The following is a 22,564-nucleotide window of genomic DNA, read 5'->3' as shown; positions in this document are numbered from 1 at the left end:
CTCACTGGTGAATTGTTTGGCGTGTTGAGATAATTGAGAAAATCGAATTTTGGTTTTAATTAATTAAAATTAGAAATTAAATGGTCTCTTTTGTGTCCTTTAAAAAAAAAAAAAAAAAAAGAGAAAAAAATTGCATTTTTCTACCGCCGTAAATATTTTAGTCTGCTGTCCATATGTTAGTGGCGTTTAATTTTCAATCCAGACGGCTCATCTGCTCTGCAAATACAATCAGTCTAGATAAATTGCCATCAATTTTCGCATTTCAAAAGTGATAAATTTAACTAACTTAAAATATATTTAAATAACAGTTCACCAGTCATTTCTTTATATAAAATTTTTTGAATGCTGAAGTAAACTTTGATGTGTAAGTAGTAGATTGAAACGATTCAGTTCTCTTTTCCCTCTTTGTGTTTTTACTCTAATTCGTTTGCACTTTCCAATTTAAACTATTTCATTTCATATAGACCAGAAAATTAAAGTCTCCATGTTTCGTCTAAGCTATTGTAAAACACGAAAAATCGTTTCGATCGAAATAGTTTTTATTATGAACCGTAAAACGTAGGATAAAATTATTTGTTATAAATTTTGTTAATTTCAATAAATTTCAGATACATTTCGTTTTTCTGTAGTAATATGCGTCACGAATTGTTTATCCTTTTCTTCATGTTCCTCCTGGTATCCAGCAAATTGCCAGAAAAGTAAGTATAAGTCCTAAAAAGTTTTTATCGGCTCTTCAGACAATTACTAAAAATTGTGTTCAAAGAAGCAATATAAGAGCCTTCTTAAAACCATAATCTAATTAATACTTCGAAAAAATTGCATAAAAATGACTAAACCTTAAAGTATTATCTGAAATATCATATAAAAAAGACTTTTTTTTTTCTACTATTTCAAATAAATTGATTCTTACTGGAAGATTTTTTATAAAAAATAAAAGTTTAGGGATTTATGATTTTTAGAAATTTAGAAAAATCCATTTATCGCTGTTATTTTATCAAAGAGATGAAGAGCTGAATTGTCTTGTTCATATGAATTAGTTTTGATAATTACAAAATGATTCACTCATTTGTGATTTAGAGCCCGGTATCGAATTCGGAAAGGTGGAAAAATTGATATTCTTCATAGGCAAATGCTTCAGAAATGGAGAACAGCTTTTCGAAAAAACCATCGGTATAAAGCATTCATAACTTTTCAGAATGGAAAAACTTATATCCAGAAAAATTTAATTTAAATTTCGTTCCGTTTAATTTGTTTCATAGTCTGTTTGACTTTTGCTAATTAATTTAGTGTCACTTTTTTCAAAGGCCTTTGCGGCATTACGAATTGACTTCTTGTTTGATTTACAGGGATAAATCTCAAAACAATGAATTGGATCATATTATTGTCGAAATGGATTCATACATAAAACCAAGATTTGGTTGATTTGATCAAATATATGAAATTCTGAAATCGATTAAACTACTTCAGTGATTATCCGTGGACGATTTTTCATTTTGAAACGGGTAAATTCAAGTGATCTTCCCATACAAATAGAGAGGAAAATAAATTTGTTCGTTGTATATTTTAATCACAACTGCAAGTTGTTCTCATTGCTTTTTAATAGTTTCTTAGAATCATCCTGAATTTAGCCATTATTTGACCTAATTTCAATTATTTCAATTTTAAAAATGCTTTGTTACACTTAAGTAATTCGATGAAACATACTCCACAAGGTAGTATCACTATAAACCGGACAAAATCAGTTATTAATTTCCAGAAGGACTTTATAATAGTGGAACAATTTATTTTAGATATATATTCAGATTGTATTTGTTGTTGCTGTCTTGTTTTTAATGAATTAACAGTTTCTTATGATTATTCTGGAAATTTTGAACAATTTGCTGCTTAAATTAATGAAAAGTTTGAAGATACTAAACTATTAACCGCTACGTTTATATCATTTGTTGTGTGTTCGCAGTACCTCTTGTATTAAAAAATTTTTATGTAAAATATAACATTTCACAGAAATAGTGTTTGGTGAGAACAAAAAATGAAGAAAGCAGAAAATGAATTTGTGTCTTTATAAATTCCTCTTCAAATATTTCAGAAATCAAAACCAATCTATATTATTTACATCAAACTTTCTTTTGAAGTCAATTTCATGCCAGAAACTTACGTGAACATCATCAATTACTCATGATTGGCAGTACATTTCTATTATTGAAGATGTACAACGGTTAATAGGTCAAAGTCATCATTCAACTCGTCCATCACTTCCCCACTTGCAACTTTCGATTATAAAGATCATTTAATAGTAATTAATTAATCTGCTCTCTTTCATTTTTTTTATAATCAATTCTAATATTGTTACAGAGAGAAGGATGTTTTGAAAATTATCTTTGCAAGAAAATATAGTTAAGAGTTCCTCCCTAAACATTCATATAAACTTTTCATGAAATAAAGTTGTATCTTAAAAAAATAAAAATTTTCATTTTTGTTTTAATCAGTTATACTGGAAATATACCTTAAATAAACGAAAAAATGTTCAAAACAAATGAAATTGATCGCCACGCAATTGCATCTTACTTTTAGCAATGAAGAAAGTTAGTTTTATATTTTCTAATTGATGCTAACTGCCGATGAAAACGTTTTCACATCTTTTCCTGAAAAGTTTTTTACATTTAAGATTTTTGTAAATTTGAATTGGCAACTTTTGAGATTTATTTAAAAAATTTCAAATCAATATTCTTTGGACGTGCTATTATCCTGGATTCACAAAAAATCTATTTTTTTTGGTTCATTTTTTTTCACAAATTTTTGTATAAATTCGAAATGTTATCTAAATCAGAAATGCGGCACGAATTCCTGCCCATCTTAAAAAACTATTTTAAAAGACAAGGTTGATTACATTCCTTTTCTAAACGAGATGAAATACTATCAGTAAATGTTGCCATATGGACAATAAGAATGAAATAATTTATAAATAAAATTTAAATGTGGGAAGATTGGAAGGAAGAGTTGAATGGATGATGCAAGGAAGTCAAAAAATATGTCTTTTTGATCATCTATAAGTCCAATTAGTCGACATCTTTTTTTTGATCGAATGCTTGTTATGGCATGTTTGAAACTAAAACCGAACTAATGTCACTTAAAGCGATATGACTTTAGAATGGTTATAAAGACGAAGGAAAGAGCAGAAAAAGTGACCAGTTTTTTTGAATTTCAATTTACAAATTTGAAGTTATTTTTCTAAATTACAAAGTTCTGAATTTGATATAGACATAACATTACCTTCATAAGTGCAATTTTCGGTCGTATTTGCATCCTTCTTAGGATTTTTTACATGTTAAAGCATTCGATATGCAAGTGAAAAAGCAGTTGCAAATCCAAAAATGATTGGAACTCGATTCTTTAGTATCAAGAATTTAACCTTCATTTCATCTCAAGTAAAAAAAAAAAAAAAAAAAAAATAAAACATAGGGATATTTCAGAGAAATGAGCTAGAAATTTTATATTTTGAAGTTGTTTTTTTTTTTTTTTTTTTAAAATTTAAGATATTTAATTATTGTTATAGGTACAAGAACCATGAAAACTAACCTGTTATTACTAACTTCTATTGGCAATTTTCACTCACATCAAACTTTTATTCTCATCCATCAAGTTATGTTTACTATGCTAGGTATCAATTGAAATTCAAAATGGAATGGATAAATTTAGCTTCATTTACTTATTCCCATAATTATTAGAATAGTTATTGTGCAACTCTCGTGCTAAAAATTTTATTCATTGTTTTTCAGGTAAAAAAATAATTTTAAGAATTTAATGGAGCATAGAAGAATTGAAAAAAAAAAAAAAAAATGATAACCTTTGTTATTATCGCAACGGTAATAAAATGGTAATCAGATATTAAAATACTGGACGTATTTCAACAGCATTACAATCTGTCATGTGTAAACAATTAGCCATTCACAGTGATAAATTCGAGATTCCAGTAGGCAAAAGAATGTTTGGAGTCATTTATATTCAATATATAATTTAAAAAAAAAAAAGCTAGAAATTGTGCAACTGAAATTTCTGACTATTCAAATTCTCTAAAGTACTTGATTTATTTTAAATTCTAAAAATTTTTCAGAAGAAATGAAGAAAAAAGCGAGTTTCATATCGTTCACTTCAAATACTTGACAAATTCTCGTTTGGATTTCGTCCTCGGTCCAATTACTGTCACTGCATCGTAATTGTGTCCAGCCGTGCATTTCTACCAAATGTTTTCATTGAGATTACAAACAAAAATCAAAAGTGAAAAAGATGCATTGATAAGAAAATTGAAAATGAAGGTGTCCAATTAGTAGATTAATATATTCATTAAAGTAAATTCTTGGCATACAATTATACTGCAAATATTATTATATTATAATTTTGTGCTAGAATTTTACATTTTTGCGGGAGCATTTTAGAATGTTAACTTATTATCATACAATTTATTGGATTCTTCCTATTTCAAATTCAAAACAATTTGAGCAATTTTGTCGAAATTTGTATTATTTAAAATATGGCTGGCTTTTTCAAGATACAATTTAATAAGCATTGATTTGATTGGATTCTTGAACAGAAATTGTTAGTTTGGAAAATAAAAATGCAATTGTTGTGAAAGCAAATTTAGTATTTCTTTCTTACTGCCCTGTTTCCTTGTGAAACAAAATAGGTTTCCTTTCTTGATAGTTCAGATCGTTGATTTCTTTGTCTTCGATACTGGTAGATTCTCGAATCTGTACTGTTTACCTGTACTTCGTGAAACACTTTATTATTCAAACCTCAAACTTGGATAATTAAACCACAGATTAACATTACAAATTATACAACATTACAATAACGAATTGATAAATAACACACAAATGTAACTTAATTATAAAACATTTAAAGATATAAGCAAGCTAGACACCTCACAATCAAGCCATACCAAACAAGGAACTATAATGAATGGCTTTATAAGGAAGAAAATTGGGAGGGATTTTATTGAATGCTAAGGTTACAAAGCGGATTAAAATCACTTAAAACAATAGCCTTTGTTCATTACGTTATAGCTTTGCCATTGTGGCGACAGCAATTAAACCTATAAAATGAACTTTTGATACTTTCTGCAAAGTCTGTTTGCAGAAAGAAAAGAGCAATAATACAGTAATTGTAGAGGTGAAAAAATAAAGCAAATTCTTGCATATTTCACTTTTGTTTTTCTTCTTTTATCAGATCAAATTATTGCAAAATGAACAAATATTGCTGCAGCAAATATTTCATGTAGAATATCTTATGGTTACCTTTAACGCTTATGAAATTAATCATCGTGATGTCCAAAAATAAATGTTTCATCAATTGATTTTAGAAATTATCATACCAAATCATATTTCCATTTCTGCAAAATTTTAGAAAAAAGCAATCAGCGAAAGTATGCAAGGATAAAAATCTCCCGAAAATTGTTTTTGATATTTGCATCAAAAGTAGGGGAAAGGAAGTTAGCTCAAAAAATATTTCAAATCTTTAGAAATTCGCTTTTAATAAAAAGCAAAGCAGTCGTGACTCTTGATGAAGATCATGCAAAGTATTTTTTGAAAAATGCTGATCTTTAATATTTTAGCTAAAACTGGTTTTAACTCAATATCTAATGCGATAATAAAATAAGCAATAAATCATCACGACATTTTGAGAGAAAAAAATATAGAAGCTGAAACGAAGTGACTAAGCAAGTAATTATCACTAAGGTATCACTACAGTTACTGCCAAAAATTCTATACTTACTACTAACAATGAAAAAATGGACAAAGCTGAAAGACAATGAAGAAGAAATTAGCGAGCAAACGAATCATTCTGCAAATATTAATGCTAAAATATATGCATACACTTCAACAGTTCATCCCGATAAATTACAAAAAAATCTTTTGGACAGTTTGTTAAGGAGGAGCTATAAAAGGGGGTGGGCAAGTATACGGGTAACAATTAACTTGGAAAACACAAAACAGTACTCAATGACTGTGTCCAAAATTTGCATATGTTCCGTCCTCTTGGAATAGTATATAAGAAGCTCCGTAATCATTCACTTTATTCTAATTATTTTCTCGGTGAGGGAGATAGGTATTCTTTCAAATTATTTTTCTTTTGTTTCATCTCACGTGGGTTTCGAGTTGTCCGCGTAAATGGTTTGTGTGTAAATAACGGAACTTTTTACGGAACTGAAAAGGTCAGATGAACTAGAATTTATTGAGAATCGACGATTGAAAATTTGCCCGCCATCTGATTGATCATTAGATCAGGGTAGAAGTAGTCGAAGTCTTCTCAAAATTGACATTCCTTAGCATCTGCTTTGCTGGACAATTCTAGTGGCCACCACTATTAGTTGTTTGATTTATTTTCTGAAGTATTATTGGCGGTATTTGTAACTTAAGAAAGTGACGACCTGTTAGAATTAATTTTGATATTATAATAATATTTAGTTTAGAATGGAATCCGAAAATAACAAGACCAGTGATGGATATGATCAGAGTTCCAATGGAGTTCCGCTAAAGAAAGATCCCAGAATTTGTGATTCGGCTAAGGTTCCGGCAGCTTTCAGTGAAGGTTACTGTTTTATGAATACGTTTTGTTTGCCTTCAACTGAAATGAGAATGTTTTTTCGCTCATAAATGTTGGTTATTTTGCTGAAAATTTTAGAACAACAATCTTCGGTTGCAGAGAATGAAATAAATGATATTATCAAAGGAAACGAATATCTGAAGGAGAACATAACTTTGTTGAAAATATACCTACGTTGGCTGGGAGACCTAATACTATTAGCACAGAAAAAAAAAAGAAATAACTTTAATGAAATGGTAAATGAGCCTTAAAGACCACTGAATTATTTAGTTTTAAATTGTTCTTTTTTTCTTTTCAAGTATATGTAACATTCAAGCGTTCTGCAAAGTAAAAAATCTGTTCACAAATTTTTCTTTGATTTTGAGCAATTCCTTTTCTAGTATGCAGCAATGCAGATAGAACGGGACAAAGCGAAAGTTCAGCAAAAAGAATTGGAAAAATTACGAAAATCAAAGCAGGAACTCCTTGAGAAACAAAAATCGGAATTTGAACTTAAAAAAACTGAGTGGAAGCAAAAACTTATGGATCATGAAAATCTTTATCCCATAGTAAAACAATGTTGTGAGTTGTTATCTGACATTAGTAATAACAACAAATTGGGAATTGCTCGGCTGATCAAACATAAAATCCATAGTCAAAAACTACAATGTAAAGTGAACAAGCTCAAACTATCTGCAGAAGAAGCTAGACAGAAATTAATCCGTCAGGAACAGGTTTGGCTTTTTCCTGTTAGTATGAATTAACTAATCACAGAAATATGATCTCATTTTCACTCTCTCTCCCTTCCTTCCTTTATATTTCTTTGCATTTAATGTTTCTGTTTGAGTTGCTCTCGAAGCAAATTGAATCAGTTACTATAATTTATAGAATTGTATCGTCATAAAAATGATTTAACGTTTTGCTGTGCTGTACTGCCTCTTACCTGTGTAAGGTTGATTAATGAATATTATTCAAATTTGATGAATGATGGTTCTAGATGTTTAAAGAGAAGTTGGATGGAATAAAAGATGCACATGAAATGGCACTAAATGAGCGTGACCTAACAATATCCATACTGACCAAACAACTGGAATTTATCTCTGCCAGAGTTCAAAGGTTGTGAGTTTTATTGGCAAAAACCTTCATTATAGTCAAAAATAGTATAAGAAATTAAGCCTATCATATTGACGGAGAAGTCAGTAAAGAAGTAGACGTTGCAAGTAGTGAAAATGCATTTTAAATATATCATTAACTTTCATTGTATCGATTTAGTGAGAATTTGACAACAGTAGTGCACACTGGAACTCAAACTTTCACCGAATTCGAAACGTATGGTTCACAGTCTGATGATGATATGTCCGACAATGAAATATAAACAGATATGAGATCTATGTCATTTGTGAATGTTTTTTTTTATAAATACTTTAATCGATAAAGCGAAAAATTGGAATGGTTTTGAAAAATAATCTCCAGAGGTTATAATCTTCCAGAATTTGCTAGGAAACACTAGTGAAATGACCGACCGTGCTCTTCATTATACGAAAGTATAGTTAACGAAGAATGTTACCCGATATTCAATAGTAACAGCAATTTAATTTGTGATCTTGTGGATTGGTACCTACAAGTTGGTCCACAATTTGTATTTCAAATTGCAAATCTCATTCCAAGAAAATGATGTCACACATTTCAAAATCTATAACGGATACTTGATTTAAATGCGAGACGATTGAAAAAGACTTTAAGATAATTCGAAATGAATACCGAAAATGATTACAACCGATTACAAGAAGCGATTAACGAATAAAAAGAAATCAAAGCTTCAGTTTGAAAGAATAAATCTGCAAAGGTACTAAATTGGAATACCTTAGTGTAGAAAGTTTATTCAGACTTAGAGTGCAATCGTTGGTTACAAGTTACTACTACAAAAGACTTAGCGACATAACAGATCTATCCATCCTAGCATGAAACTTCAAAACAGATTCAGTGAATGATAAAAAAGAAAACACCGAAAACTTATTTTTTTCATGCTACAATCAACGAAAAAATTTAAAAGTAAATTAAATTGAACTTTAACAGAATGAAAGTTGCTTGAAACCTCATTTACACGTGAAACACTTTGGCCAATTTTGAATCATTAAACGATATTTAAAACAATGGCCAAGGAAATCCAAATTGGCCATTCCAATTACACAAGTCTTTAAAAGCGGCAGTAAAACGAATATGATGAAAGGCCGCCATCAAATTCCTCTGTAAATTTCCACCTTGAACATTGATAATTTATTCATTTCCTAAAAAGTTGTGAGTGGGTAGTAGGTAGTACACGTGAAGTAAATGCCTTCTCTCCCACACACACATATACATACATACATGCGTGTGTACAAGTCAGGGGAAAAGGGGCATTTCACCCCGGTAAATTATAAAAAAATCTTTTGGACAGTTTGTTAAGGAGGAGCCACAAAAGGGGGTGGGCAAGTAGAAGGGTAACAATCAACTTGGGAAACACAAAACAGATTACTCAATGAGTGTGTCCAAAATTTGCATATGTTCCGTCCTCTTAGAATAGTATGTAACAAGCTCCAGTAGTCATTCACTTCATTATTTTCTCGGTGAGTGAGGTGGGTGTCTTTTCAAATTGTCTTTCTTTTGTTTCATCTCACGTGGGTTTCGAGTTGTCCGCGTAAATGATTTGTGTGTAAATAACGGAACTTTTTACGGAACTGAAAAGGTCAGATGAACTAGAATTTATTGAGAATCGACGATTGAAAATTTGCCCGCCATCTGATTGATCATTAGATCAGGGTAGAAGTAGTCGAAGTCTTCTCAAAATTGACATTCCTTAGCATCTGCTTTGCTGGACAATTCTAGTGGCCACCACTATTAGTTGTTTGATTTATTTTCTGAAGTATTATTGGCGGTATTTGTAACTTAAGAAAGTGACGACCTGTTAGAATTAATTTTGATATTATAATAATATTTAGTCTAGAATGGAATCCGAAAATAACAAGACCAGTGATGGATATGACCAAAGTTCCAATGGAGTTCCGCTAAAGAAAGATCCCAGAATTTGTGATTCGGCTAAGGTTCCGGCAGCTTTCAGTGAAGGTTACTGTTTTATGAATACGTTTTGTTTGCCTTCAACTGAAATGAGAATGTTTTTTTTTTTTTTTTTTTGCTCATAAATATTGCTTCTTTTGTTGAAAATCTCAGGTGCACTGGTATCAATCGATCGTGAAAATTTGCCTCAACTTCTGGAGGTGAACAAGTTTCTTAAGGAGGAAATGTCACTCTTAAATACGCGGGCGCATATGTTGAAAAAGAAATTACCACCAATATTGAACAGTGAGGGGAATGATTTCACTGACGAAGTAAATCGTGTTCATTTTCCATTCATTTCTGATTTATTTGCTGTTAGCAGAGATGTCAATCTTAAATGTTAATTTTTTCCAAATGCATTTGACATTCAAGTGCATTTTGTAATGTAAAGAATTTTGTTGGCAAAGTTTTATCTGATCTTTTAACGTCCTCTTTTCTAGTTTATAAGAATGAAGGTAGAAATGGATAAAGAGAAGGCTCGGGCGAACAAATTGAAGGCATTATGGTTTTCTGAAGAGAAAAAGATCATTGAAGAAAGATCGAAATTAAAAGATGAAGAAGATGAATGGAAGGAGAAAATTAAGATGAAAGAAAAGCTTACATCCAAAGTGAACGAGCTTCATGAACAGATATTTGAAAAAACTGTTGGAGATGAATTGAACTTTATTCAGCATAATTTGTTGGTTGAAACAGATCGCTACAATACATTACGAATTGACTTTGAAACATTTGAACAAATTGTGCAACAAACTGAACAAGAGTTAAGCCATCAGGAAAAGGTTTGCCTTTTTTCTGTCAATTTGAATTAATTAATCACAGAAATATGATCTTATTTCCACTCTCTTTTTTCCTTTATATTTAATTTTTCTGTTTGAGTTGCTTTCGAAACAAACTGAATTAGTTATTATAACTGATAAAATTATTAAAATTGATAGGATTTGTCATAAAAATGATGTGTTCCAATGTGTTGTGCTGCCTCTTACCTATGTAAGGTTGTTGCTTTGTTATATTAATAAACTTGAATGAATCCTTCGATCATTTATCTCGATTGAAGTATTTTTTTTTGTTTTTTTTTTTTTTAAATACATCTTTTTTAGACCTTTGAAGATGACCTGGACCAAATGCAAATCATGAATGCAATGGCGCTAATAGAGCGTGACCGTACAATTTGCACATTGGTAAATCAACTGAAATGGATAACTAAAAGATCTATCCGAGCTCAAAGGTCGTGACCTTATTGGCAAGAACTTTCATTATAATCAAAATTAGTATAGGAAATTAAACCTATCACATTGACGAAGAAGTCAGTAAAGAAGTGAAAAATGCAAGTAGTAAAATTCATTTTAGTATATAATTAACTTTTACTGTATCAATTTAGTGAGAACCTGACAACAGTAGTGCACACTGGAACTCAAACTGTCACTGAATTCGAAACGATGTTCGACGATGAAATATAATTATAAATGAGATTATGTCATTTCCACTTGTATTACTATAAAGTAGCATATTTTAATCGATCGATGAAGCAAAAAATTGAAATAGTTTTGAAAAATAATCTCCTAGAATAATTATACGCAGCTCTCAATGCGAGTTTTACTTACTTTTGCCTCCACCTGTCGCTACTGAATTTGTGAAACCGAGTATATCCTTTGGGTCGATCGCACACGAAACTGGCCACATCCTAAGTTGTGGTTTATCTCCTGGGCCTAGCAAGCGTAATTGTGGCAGCGAAATCCTCATGTTGTGGGCTTATTTATTGTATCTTTCTTGTAGATTTGTGACTTTGCAAAACTAACGAAGATTGGGAGAAAAGAGAAGAAACTAGAAATGTAACGAATAAAACTGAATATTATGAGAAAAGCGAATTCTTCCTACCCACAAGAATGTGGAAAAGGAGCGATAGACAAATTGATTAAATTTCAAACGCTAAAAACTTGAAAATAATAATTTGATAATGGAAATGAAAAATACAAGGAAACCTAAACAGAATGCTCAATGAGTGTGTCCAAAATTTGCATATATTCCGGAATAGTATATAAGAAGCTCCGTAATCATTCACTTCATTATTTTCTCGGTGAGTGAGGTGGTTGTCTTTCCAAATTATTTTTCTTTTGTTTCATCTCACGTGGGTTTCGAGTTGTCCGCGTAAATGGTTTGTGTGTAAATAACGGAACTTTTTACGGAACTGAAAAGGTCAGATGAACTAGAATTTATTGAGAATAGAGAGCTCAAAATTTGCCCGCTATCTGATTGATCATTAGATCTGGGTAGAAATGGTTGAAGGCTAAGAGAGCTTTTTTGTGGTTTACATACAGCAAATTTTCATCATTTCATGTGATTGAGTAGTCCTTTATATATCGCCGCCTAAATCCAACTTAGACTAAGTTCCACTCATTCTTTTCCGAACTTATCAAATTTGACAACACATTCCTTAGCAACTGCTTTGCTGGACAATTCTAGAGGATAACATCGTTGTTTGATTTATTTTCTGAAGAAGTATTAGTGATATTTGTAACTTAAGAAAGTAACGAATTTCTTTAATTTGGAAGAATTATGAAAGAAAGACGTGATGGCTTCAGTTTAAGATGGCATTCGAAAATTTCGGTTTTAACTCAATACCGTCCTTGCTTGAAACTATTCAGCAACGCATTGTTGAAATTGATGCGAAAAACGAAGAGCTTGAAGAAAAGATATCGGAGTTTGAGCAACGCGCCAGAATGGATGTACCGAATAACCAAGAAACACCGGAAAACGTAAGTCATTTTTAAAAAAAATTTAAATGCTAGAAATCAGAATTTGCATGAAAAATTGAGATTTATTCCGAAAACTTAATTTTAGATGCAGCAAAATCAGTCGGATGGTAGTGATTCGGATGAAGAAATTGAAGAATTCCTGCGTGAGTTGTACGCATTTAACGGCGAAGCGGAGGCGAACGGATTAGCACCAGCGGATGCAACGAACGCAGCGGATGCAACGAATGCAGCGGATGCACAAAATCATCAGTAGTTTTCCTTTATTTCATGGATTTCCCTTTTTAAGCATACCTGAAATTGTAAGTGCTACCAAAATATTGTTTATGATAAATAATGTTACAATTTCTCCATCCAGCAGTTTTTTCCTTCGGTGAAATTTTGTGAACTCATTTCTAAATTTGGTATTAATCTCTCAGTAATTTCTGTTGCGAAGTAGCCGGTTTGGTTTCTCTCTATTTTATTTCTCGAACATTTTATAGCTAATCTTAGGTATTATGGGCTAGGGGGAGGAGGAGGATGAAGCAACATAAACAATCATCCTTCCCTCCATAAAAAAAAGAAAAAAAGCATTTTAAAAAGGGCAAATTTTCTGAACTAAAAAAGAATTATTTAAGTTGAGGAAATTTTGCAGCTAGATTTAAAAATATTTAATTGTGATCTAGGAGATATTCAAAAACTTTAACTTATTTTATTCTTAAATATTAGGATTAGTATTTTTCGCAACTGATAAATACAAATAAAATGTCGAGATTTCAAGAGTGATTATTTCAGAAAAAGTACAAATATAAAATGAATAAATAAAAATTGCAGAAAAAAAACCAAACGACAATCTAAACTTAAAATAAGCCGGCACACTATGTTTTTTTTTAAAGTGTAGTTTTAGCTTATTGTCATAAAAATAGCGTAAATGATTGATTTTTAATTATTTCAAGTATGAATGAAGTTTTTAGGAAATTTTTTTATTAAAGTTTTAAAATAGACCTGAATAACAATTTTGTCTAATACTGGAAAATTTTATCAAATAATCAAATGTTTAATTTGTATTTTGCGTAAAATTACTTCAACTTAAGAAGGGATATGAATCAACCGCTTTATTTATTTATTTAACGACACATCAAAAACCGGATTTTCTTTTAATCAGCAAATCAGGAAAAATGGAAATTTTTGCATAATTGCTTTCAAGATAAAAAATTTTTAAGATTAAGACACTTTTTTTAAGTAAAGGAACAGTAAGTAAAACAATTAATGTCATTGTTAATTAAATACTGTGACACAAATGCGCTTTTTGATAGAGGAATGTAACACCAACCATCGATATACTATTCTTTAAACAACTAAAATGTAAAAATCAGAATTTTCCTAGAATGTCGATTACTTAAGATGAAAATGAAATGTGTTACATGGCTAAATGAATGAGACAATAGGATTGTAATTTTTCGATGAAACTTTTGGTTTATTACATTATCGAAAATCGAAAATATGCATAAGTTCAGTCCGCGACGGAATTATAGCTAGCCAAAGCAATTTAAATATGACCAATTATGGAACTCATGCGTAATTTCATACAGGTAGAATCAGAAGCTATTTAAGATGTTTTTATCAACCAAAAAATTTAATACATTTTTTTTTTGTATACATTATAATTAGTTAACGTGAAAAAGTTCTGATCGACAATTAACGATATTTTTATCAACAAATCAATCAAATTTTTTCAGAGTCCAATGAAGTAATGGAACTATCAACTCGCGACCCATTCTTTACTCATGCATATTTTTCTTGGTTTATTCAGTTCCTGAAAATACTTCCAACTTTTGGAAGAAAGGAATCAAAATTCCAATAAAGTTAATAACTCTAATTTGGAATTGAAAATAAGGCAACAAAAGATTTTTTATGACTAATTGACAAGTAATTAAAATAATAATTTTAATTACTCGTTTTATTCTTATCAGCACATATTCCCAAAATTGGCTTCCACACGCCATCTGTGCATTTAGATATTGCACTACCATAAAGACGTTGTCCAGGTTGACATTTAATGGTTATTAGGGTACCACGTCTAGTCTTTAGTGACTGAAAATTTCACATTTTACAAAAAATGTTTCATAGAAGACAAAATAGATGAAAGCGATAAATTAAAGTTCACACTTAATGGTGCAACAATGATAGATGGAAAAGGCTTTACTGTACTGTATTTCAATAATGGTTGTCTGTCGGATCCATATGGTTTGCAAAAGTTTCCATCGTATTGTGGTTTCAATTTGCAAACACCTAAAATTAAGGGTTTGAGAATTTTTAACCTTACTCTTTTCCAAGCATTACACAAATAATTCTTTCATGATTGCAAGATAATAATCATACAATGACATATGAACAATATTTCTTGCAATAAAATATAAATTAAATAGTGAATAGAATGACATCAACATTGAGTAGAATTTAATAATTGAAATGAAATGAAACAGTAACCAAGCTTTGGTCGCCATATTCCATCAAAAGAACATGTAGTGACATTATTGCCATAAAGGTTGTGATAAAGGTGACATTTCAGGTAAGCGGTGCTACCTACACCACGTATTTTACCATTTTTCATATTGTAACCAACGTAACTATTTTCTCTGTATGTTAATCGTTGACATCTTACTGGTTGATATTCTAAAAAAAGAAAAAGGAAAAAACGATACGACTATAATGATCTTATTGAATGCTATTATAACTACTGATACAGTCTTAATAAAAATTGACTCTTAATTACTATCTCATATTTATTAAATTCATTCAATTATGATATTATAAATAAAAGTTTCGGCAACATACAAAGGGTTTTCAGCAGAAACATTAGGCAAAAAACTATTCTTCTGAAAATATTGGCCAGTAATCGGTTATGAATAATCCATCAGATAGATAGGCCTCTTACCATTAATAAGCCTTAGATGTTCAACGAGTATAAGTTCAGTCCCTTTTACTATTCCTTTCGATGTATCATTGAAATACTACTGTAGTTATTTCTAATTTTTCAATATATTCGTCGAAAAATAGCAAAATTTCTTGTTGCAACAAACATTCAATATCTTTTAGATAGTTTAATTGATAGAAAACTTTATAGCAATAATATTTAAGCATTTATAGAAATTTTACCATTAGTGGTAAATGTTCTCATACCGCAGGTGGACAGAACGACAATAACCAATATTGCAAGTTTCAGAACCATTTCTCTGATTATATAATTATTATAGACATATACAAATTTTTAATTAAATTTTTGACTGAAAAACAGCACACATTCATCAGTACTACATATTATTGCTAAGTAAACGAAGAGAAGGACAAAGACAAAGCCAAGATTGTCATCAAGGACAGAACCAAGATTGCCATCGAGAACAGAATGCTATATGAGGCATAATGTTATGGTGGGGTGACATTTAATGCTTATGCGATAAAATTTCAAACATAAAATCTATTACTTTGGACTGAATCTTACGCAAAGAATTTGAAACAATGAGTGAATTCAAAAGGAAGAAAAAATCTGAAAATTCTCTGAAATTATCTAAAATTATCTGAAAAATTGTTGCATTTTATAGCTTACATCTATTTATACATAAAAAAAAAGCTAATAATATTATCGGTAAGATGCTGTCAACGTGAACAATAAAATTTGCATTTAATCTGTTGCAAACAGTTTGTCATAAAGCTCAGAATCAAAAGATTTTATTTGCTTGTGTGTGTGCAAACGCAAAGAAATTTTATAGCACAAAGGTCTAATTCTTAACATTGCTGATCAGAAATCATTTTTTTAGCAACTGACTGATTAATAATCTCTAAAACTCTAAAAGAAGAATTTTTAGTGAGCAGTGCAATAACATATTGTTTAGTAACTCATAAGTACCTACTTATTAGTATTTCAATTTAACAAAGTTTTTCTGCAATTATTTTGAAAAAAAAAAAAAAAATTAATTATTGACCGATTTTTTTTGTTTTTACCTAAAAATTCTTTTAGAGTTTTGAGTGATCTTTTTCGGACAGAGGCACCAAAGAATCCGATCTTACAATAAGTTAACTGTTGCTTTTGTTTAGCGGCCTAGTTTAGAGCATTTGTCATCAAAAATAAAAGTGTATAAATTAATAAAAAATATGGATCAATTGTCTCTACAATTTAAATAAAATATGTCAAATTTAAGCATTTGAATTCAAATATCATTTTTCAGCATTAACTTAATTAGTTTTATATTTTATTTTCTCCAAAAATATATTGAAAATTTAAAAATTTTCTAATCATTTAGTTTTCTGATTTTGGATTAAAAAACAGAACATTTTCTGCTTCAATAGGTTCCAGTTTATTTTGCTTCATTTTTTCTTTATCATATAAATTGTTTATTAAACATTTAGTTCTTATTTTGCATTAATTATGCTTAAAAATTCTGAACATTAATGATATATGATTTATATAGCTAATAAGCAAATAAAATGTTTTTCTCACACTGTTTATTACTGACCTTTCACCGATCATGTTTTGTTTATCGGAATCAGAAATTATAATTTCCACAATTTTTTTACTCAAATGTCATTTGCAAAGAATGTTACCTTAAAATCAACAAAAAATATAAAATAAAAAAGGTCACATATAACTTTAATAATTATAAAAAAGAGACAAAAAAGAATCATTTTACATTCACCTTTCAATATAATTTATTACTTATTAATATTTAATAACAAAAATAAAAAAATGCCAGCAAGAATTGAAAATTTAAAGTTTCTAAATATTAACTTATTATTGACAACAACATTCAGCGGAGCAATCAAAGAAATTCTTTCGCTTTTTTATTAATTATAATTCATTGGCAGCTAACATACTGATGAATATTTTGAAAATTATTTATAGTTTATATTTAAAAAATCCTAATCCATTTTAAATCACAGAACCAAAGAGATAATTATAGCATTGTCGGGACTAGTTTACCGGGCATGTATATAATAAAAACTTGTTTCCTTTTAACTTTTTTCTAGATCTATGCGTCAAATTTATTTTTTGTTAAATACTAACCTTTGAAACTGATTACTATGCTAATGTTAACCGCTCATTAATGGTTGGCAAAGTTGGCCGATAAACGATTCATTCGCTCATTTTAATAATTTTTTTTTGGGTATCAGATGATCTTTGCTCTTTATATAGTAAGGGACGGGTATTAATATTATACTTAAAGAATGAAAAGCTATCAGCTTAGAAGACTTTTACAACATTTCGATATTGCAAGCAAATTTGATTTGGAACAAAGAAGTAGTTTTTAGTATACTAAACAATGCACATATCTTTACTATCAGTTGAAAATATCTGGACAAGCAGGTAAGCTTACTTAAAGATGAGGTTGAAATAATGCTGCTTGCATGATACAATTTGAAACAGTTTTACATTTCCAATGTCCAATTAACACAAATTTTAGTATTATGGACTATATACAACTTTATTTGATATATTATGTAAGTTAATTGGAGGTTTGCGAGATTATTTCGAGTTCCGCGATACGATCGGTCATTTCACTATTTCACTAGTGCTTACCAGCAAATTCTGGAAGATTATTACCTCTGGAAATTATTTTTCAAAACCATTTCAATTTTTCGCTTTATCGATTAAAATATTTATAAAAATACATTCAGAAATGACATAGATCTCATATCTGTTTATCTTTCATCGTCAAAAATAGCGTTCGCTAGAGGACATCCATTTCGAATTCGGTGACATTGAGTTCCAGTGTGCACTACTGTTGTCAAGTTCTCACTAAATCGATGCAATGAAAGTCAATGATATATTTAAAATGAAATTTTACTACTTGCACTTTCTATTTCTTTGCTCACTTTGTCATTGTGATAGGTTTAATTTCCTATACTAATTTTGATTATAATGAAAGTTTTTGTCAACAAACTCACATCTTTGAACTGGTTGTGTCATCAATTTTAGTTAATTTACAAATATTTGAATAACTATGAATCCATTAAATCTTAGCATTCTTCGCTACTTACGTTACACCAACCGGTCAAGGAATACTGCCCGTTTTTAACACTGAACCACATTAAGTAGTTCGTTTTCAATTATGCGCTAAATTGCTGTGAGAAGTGCCACACCCCATTACGACGTTAAAATAGTGAGAGAACCACAATGAGTTAAATGAAACTTCGAAATGTGCTATGCGATCCTTCCAGTAATTCGTAAAGGGGATATAATGGAAGAGATTAGCAACAGCCCATAATACCTAAGATTAGCTATAAAATGTTCGAGAAATAAAATAGAGAGAAACCAAACCTGCTACTTCGCAACAGAAATTACTGAGAGATTAATACCAAATTTAGAAATGAGTTCACAAAATTTCACCGAAGGAAAAAACTGCTGGATAGAGAAATTGTAACATTATTTATCATAAACAATATTTTGGTAGCACTTACAATTTCAGGTATGCTTAAAAAGGGAAATCCATGAAATAAAGGAAAACTACTGATGATTTTGTGCATCCGCTGCATTCGTTGCATCCGCTGCGTTCGTTGCATCCGCTGGTGCTAATCCGTTCGCCTGCGCTTCGCCGTTAAATGCGTACAACTCACGCAGGAATTCTTCAATTTCTTCATCCGAATCACTACCATCCGACTGATTTTGCTGCATCTAAAATTAAGTTTTCGGAATAAATCTCAATTTTTCATGCAAATTCTGATTTCTAGCATTTAAATTTTTTTTAAAAATGACTTACGTTTTCCGGTGTTTCTTGGTTATTCGGTACATCCATTCTGGCGCGTTGCTCAAACTCCGATATCTTTTCTTCAAGCTCTTCGTTTTTCGCATCAATTTCAACAATGCGTTGCTGAATAGTTTCAAGCAAGGACGGTATTGAGTTAAAACCGAAATTTTCGAATGCCATCTTAAACTGAAGCCATCACGTCTTTCTTTCATAATTCTTCCAAATTAAAGAAATTCGTTACTTTCTTAAGTTACAAATATCACTAATACTTCTTCAGAAAATAAATCAAACAACGATGTTATCCTCTAGAATTGTCCAGCAAAGCAGTTGCTAAGGAATGTGTTGTCAAATTTGATAAGTTCGGAAAAGAATGAGTGGAACTTAGTCTAAGTTGGATTTAGGCGGCGATATATAAAGGACTACTCAATCACATGAAATGATGAAAATTTGCTGTATGTAAACCACAAAAAAGCTCTCTTAGCCTTCAACCATTTCTACCCAGATCTAATGATCAATCAGATAGCGGGCAAATTTTGAGCTCTCTATTCTCAATAAATTCTAGTTCATCTGACCTTTTCAGTTCCGTAAAAAGTTCCGTTATTTACACACAAACCATTTACGCGGACAACTCGAAACCCACGTGAGATGAAACAAAAGAAAAATAATTTGGAAAGACAACCACCTCACTCACCGAGAAAATAATGAAGTGAATGATTACGGAGCTTCTTATATACTATTCCGGAATATATGCAAATTTTGGACACACTCATTGAGCATTCTGTTTAGGTTTCCTTGTATTTTTCATTTCCATTATCAAATTATTATTTTCAAGTTTTTAGCGTTTGAAATTTAATCAATTTGTCTATCGCTCCTTTTCCACATTCTTGTGGGTAGGAAGAATTCGCTTTTCTCATAATATTCAGTTTTATTCGTTACATTTCTAGTTTCTTCTCTTTTCTCCCAATCTTCGTTAGTTTTGCAAAGTCACAAATCTACAAGAAAGATACAATAAATAAGCCCACAACATGAGGATTTCGCTGCCACAATTACGCTTGCTAGGCCCAGGAGATAAACCACAACTTAGGATGTGGCCAGTTTCGTGTGCGATCGACCCAAAGGATATACTCGGTTTCACAAATTCAGTAGCGACAGGTGGAGGCAAAAGTAAGTAAAACTCGCATTGAGAGCTGCGTATAATTATTCTAGGAGATTATTTTTCAAAACTATTTCAATTTTTTGCTTCATCGATCGATTAAAATATGCTACTTTATAGTAATACAAGTGGAAATGACATAATCTCATTTATAATTATATTTCATCGTCGAACATCGTTTCGAATTCAGTGACAGTTTGAGTTCCAGTGTGCACTACTGTTGTCAGGTTCTCACTAAATTGATACAGTAAAAGTTAATTATATACTAAAATGAATTTTACTACTTGCATTTTTCACTTCTTTACTGACTTCTTCGTCAATGTGATAGGTTTAATTTCCTATACTAATTTTGATTATAATGAAAGTTCTTGCCAATAAGGTCACGACCTTTGAGCTCGGATAGATCTTTTAGTTATCCATTTCAGTTGATTTACCAATGTGCAAATTGTACGGTCACGCTCTATTAGCGCCATTGCATTCATGATTTGCATTTGGTCCAGGTCATCTTCAAAGGTCTAAAAAAGATGTATTTAAAAAAAAAAAAAACAAAAAAAAATACTTCAATCGAGATAAATGATCGAAGGATTCATTCAAGTTTATTAATATAACAAAGCAACAACCTTACATAGGTAAGAGGCAGCACAACACATTGGAACACATCATTTTTATGACAAATCCTATCAATTTTAATAATTTTATCAGTTATAATAACTAATTCAGTTTGTTTCGAAAGCAACTCAAACAGAAAAATTAAATATAAAGGAAAAAAGAGAGTGGAAATAAGATCATATTTCTGTGATTAATTAATTCAAATTGACAGAAAAAAGGCAAACCTTTTCCTGATGGCTTAACTCTTGTTCAGTTTGTTGCACAATTTGTTCAAATGTTTCAAAGTCAATTCGTAATGTATTGTAGCGATCTGTTTCAACCAACAAATTATGCTGAATAAAGTTCAATTCATCTCCAACAGTTTTTTCAAATATCTGTTCATGAAGCTCGTTCACTTTGGATGTAAGCTTTTCTTTCATCTTAATTTTCTCCTTCCATTCATCTTCTTCATCTTTTAATTTCGATCTTTCTTCAATGATCTTTTTCTCTTCAGAAAACCATAATGCCTTCAATTTGTTCGCCCGAGCCTTCTCTTTATCCATTTCTACCTTCATTCTTATAAACTAGAAAAGAGGACGTTAAAAGATCAGATAAAACTTTGCCAACAAAATTCTTTACATTACAAAATGCACTTGAATGTCAAATGCATTTGGAAAAAATTAACATTTAAGATTGACATCTCTGCTAACAGCAAATAAATCAGAAATGAATGGAAAATGAACACGATTTACTTCGTCAGTGAAATCATTCCCCTCACTGTTCAATATTGGTGGTAATTTCTTTTTCAACATATGCGCCCGCGTATTTAAGAGTGACATTTCCTCCTTAAGAAACTTGTTCACCTCCAGAAGTTGAGGCAAATTTTCACGATCGATTGATACCAGTGCACCTGAGATTTTCAACAAAAGAAGCAATATTTATGAGCAAAAAAAAAAAAAAAAAAAACATTCTCATTTCAGTTGAAGGCAAACAAAACGTATTCATAAAACAGTAACCTTCACTGAAAGCTGCCGGAACCTTAGCCGAATCACAAATTCTGGGATCTTTCTTTAGCGGAACTCCATTGGAACTTTGGTCATATCCATCACTGGTCTTGTTATTTTCGGATTCCATTCTAGACTAAATATTATTATAATATCAAAATTAATTCTAACAGGTCGTCACTTTCTTAAGTTACAAATACCGCCAATAATACTTCAGAAAATAAATCAAACAACTAATAGTGGTGGCCACTAGAATTGTCCAGCAAAGCAGATGCTAAGGAATGTCAATTTTGAGAAGACTTCGACTACTTCTACCCTGATCTAATGATCAATCAGATGGCGGGCAAATTTTCAATCGTCGATTCTCAATAAATTCTAGTTCATCTGACCTTTTCAGTTCCGTAAAAAGTTCCGTTATTTACACACAAATCATTTACGCGGACAACTCGAAACCCACGTGAGATGAAACAAAAGAAAGACAATTTGAAAAGACACCCACCTCACTCACCGAGAAAATAATGAAGTGAATGACTACTGGAGCTTGTTATATACTATTCTAAGAGGACGGAACATATGCAAATTTTCATTGAGTAATCTGTTTTGTTTCCTAATTTGATTGTTACCCGAATACTTGCCCACCCCCTTTGTGGCTTTTCCTGCCCAAAAGATTTTCTT

The 22,564-nt window shown here is 30.7% G+C and overlaps 7 protein-coding genes across 8 annotated transcripts; 4 read left to right on the top strand and 3 right to left on the bottom strand.

Moving 5' to 3' along the window:
- Positions 1–633: 633 nt before the first annotated feature.
- On the top strand, positions 634–1,422 carry Bm17880 (Uncharacterized protein; the record flags this gene model as incomplete). The annotated part of the gene is made up of 3 exons (XM_043073149.1): positions 634–698; positions 1,078–1,170; positions 1,347–1,422. The coding sequence occupies 3 exons, from the start codon at positions 634–636 to the stop codon at positions 1,420–1,422; spliced, it is 234 nt and encodes a 77-aa protein (XP_042929083.1).
- A 4,597-nt stretch (positions 1,423–6,019) lies between these two features.
- On the top strand, positions 6,020–7,954 carry Bm12098 (Uncharacterized protein; the record flags this gene model as incomplete). Of its 2 annotated transcripts, none has more annotated exons than XM_043073147.1 (6): positions 6,020–6,102; positions 6,467–6,585; positions 6,700–6,836; positions 6,981–7,313; positions 7,577–7,695; positions 7,852–7,954. In XM_043073147.1, the coding sequence occupies 6 exons, from the start codon at positions 6,020–6,022 to the stop codon at positions 7,952–7,954; spliced, it is 894 nt and encodes a 297-aa protein (XP_042929081.1). The 2 variants fall into 2 exon arrangements, with proteins under 2 accessions (XP_042929081.1, XP_042929082.1); XM_043073148.1 differs by having other exon boundaries at positions 6,679–6,836.
- A 1,609-nt stretch (positions 7,955–9,563) lies between these two features.
- Positions 9,564–11,129, top strand: Bm10142 (uncharacterized protein; the record flags this gene model as incomplete). Its single annotated transcript, XM_043073146.1, has 5 exons — positions 9,564–9,681; positions 9,787–9,944; positions 10,113–10,451; positions 10,770–10,897; positions 11,051–11,129. The coding sequence occupies 5 exons, from the start codon at positions 9,564–9,566 to the stop codon at positions 11,127–11,129; spliced, it is 822 nt and encodes a 273-aa protein (XP_042929080.1).
- Positions 11,130–12,257: 1,128 nt separating this feature from the next.
- Positions 12,258–12,678, top strand: Bm9128 (Uncharacterized protein; the record flags this gene model as incomplete). Its single annotated transcript, XM_043073145.1, has 2 exons — positions 12,258–12,425; positions 12,511–12,678. The coding sequence occupies 2 exons, from the start codon at positions 12,258–12,260 to the stop codon at positions 12,676–12,678; spliced, it is 336 nt and encodes a 111-aa protein (XP_042929079.1).
- A 1,528-nt stretch (positions 12,679–14,206) lies between these two features.
- On the bottom strand, positions 14,207–15,633 carry Bm10140 (repeat motif-containing gene, putative; the record flags this gene model as incomplete). The annotated part of the gene is made up of 5 exons (XM_043073144.1): positions 14,207–14,217; positions 14,357–14,495; positions 14,608–14,693; positions 14,892–15,077; positions 15,561–15,633. 5 exons carry the CDS (start codon positions 15,631–15,633, stop codon positions 14,207–14,209), a joined length of 495 nt encoding a protein of 164 aa, XP_042929078.1.
- A 2,465-nt stretch (positions 15,634–18,098) lies between these two features.
- On the bottom strand, positions 18,099–19,324 carry Bm17879 (Uncharacterized protein; the record flags this gene model as incomplete). Its single annotated transcript, XM_043073143.1, has 3 exons — positions 18,099–18,195; positions 18,908–19,071; positions 19,157–19,324. The coding sequence occupies 3 exons, from the start codon at positions 19,322–19,324 to the stop codon at positions 18,099–18,101; spliced, it is 429 nt and encodes a 142-aa protein (XP_042929077.1).
- Positions 19,325–20,452: 1,128 nt separating this feature from the next.
- Bm17878 (Uncharacterized protein) lies at positions 20,453–22,019 on the bottom strand (the record flags this gene model as incomplete). Its single annotated transcript, XM_001902383.2, has 5 exons — positions 20,453–20,531; positions 20,685–20,812; positions 21,131–21,469; positions 21,638–21,795; positions 21,902–22,019. 5 exons carry the CDS (start codon positions 22,017–22,019, stop codon positions 20,453–20,455), a joined length of 822 nt encoding a protein of 273 aa, XP_001902418.2.
- Positions 22,020–22,564: the final 545 nt, after the last annotated feature.

This window comes from Brugia malayi (genome assembly GCF_000002995.4).
Source record: "Brugia malayi strain FR3 genome assembly, contig: Bm_v4_ChrX_scaffold_001, whole genome shotgun sequence".
In the NCBI taxonomy this organism is placed as follows: Eukaryota; Metazoa; Nematoda; class Chromadorea; order Rhabditida; family Onchocercidae; genus Brugia; species Brugia malayi.
Note: the sequence above shows the minus strand (reverse complement) of the source record. Positions and strands in the feature narration are given on the sequence as shown.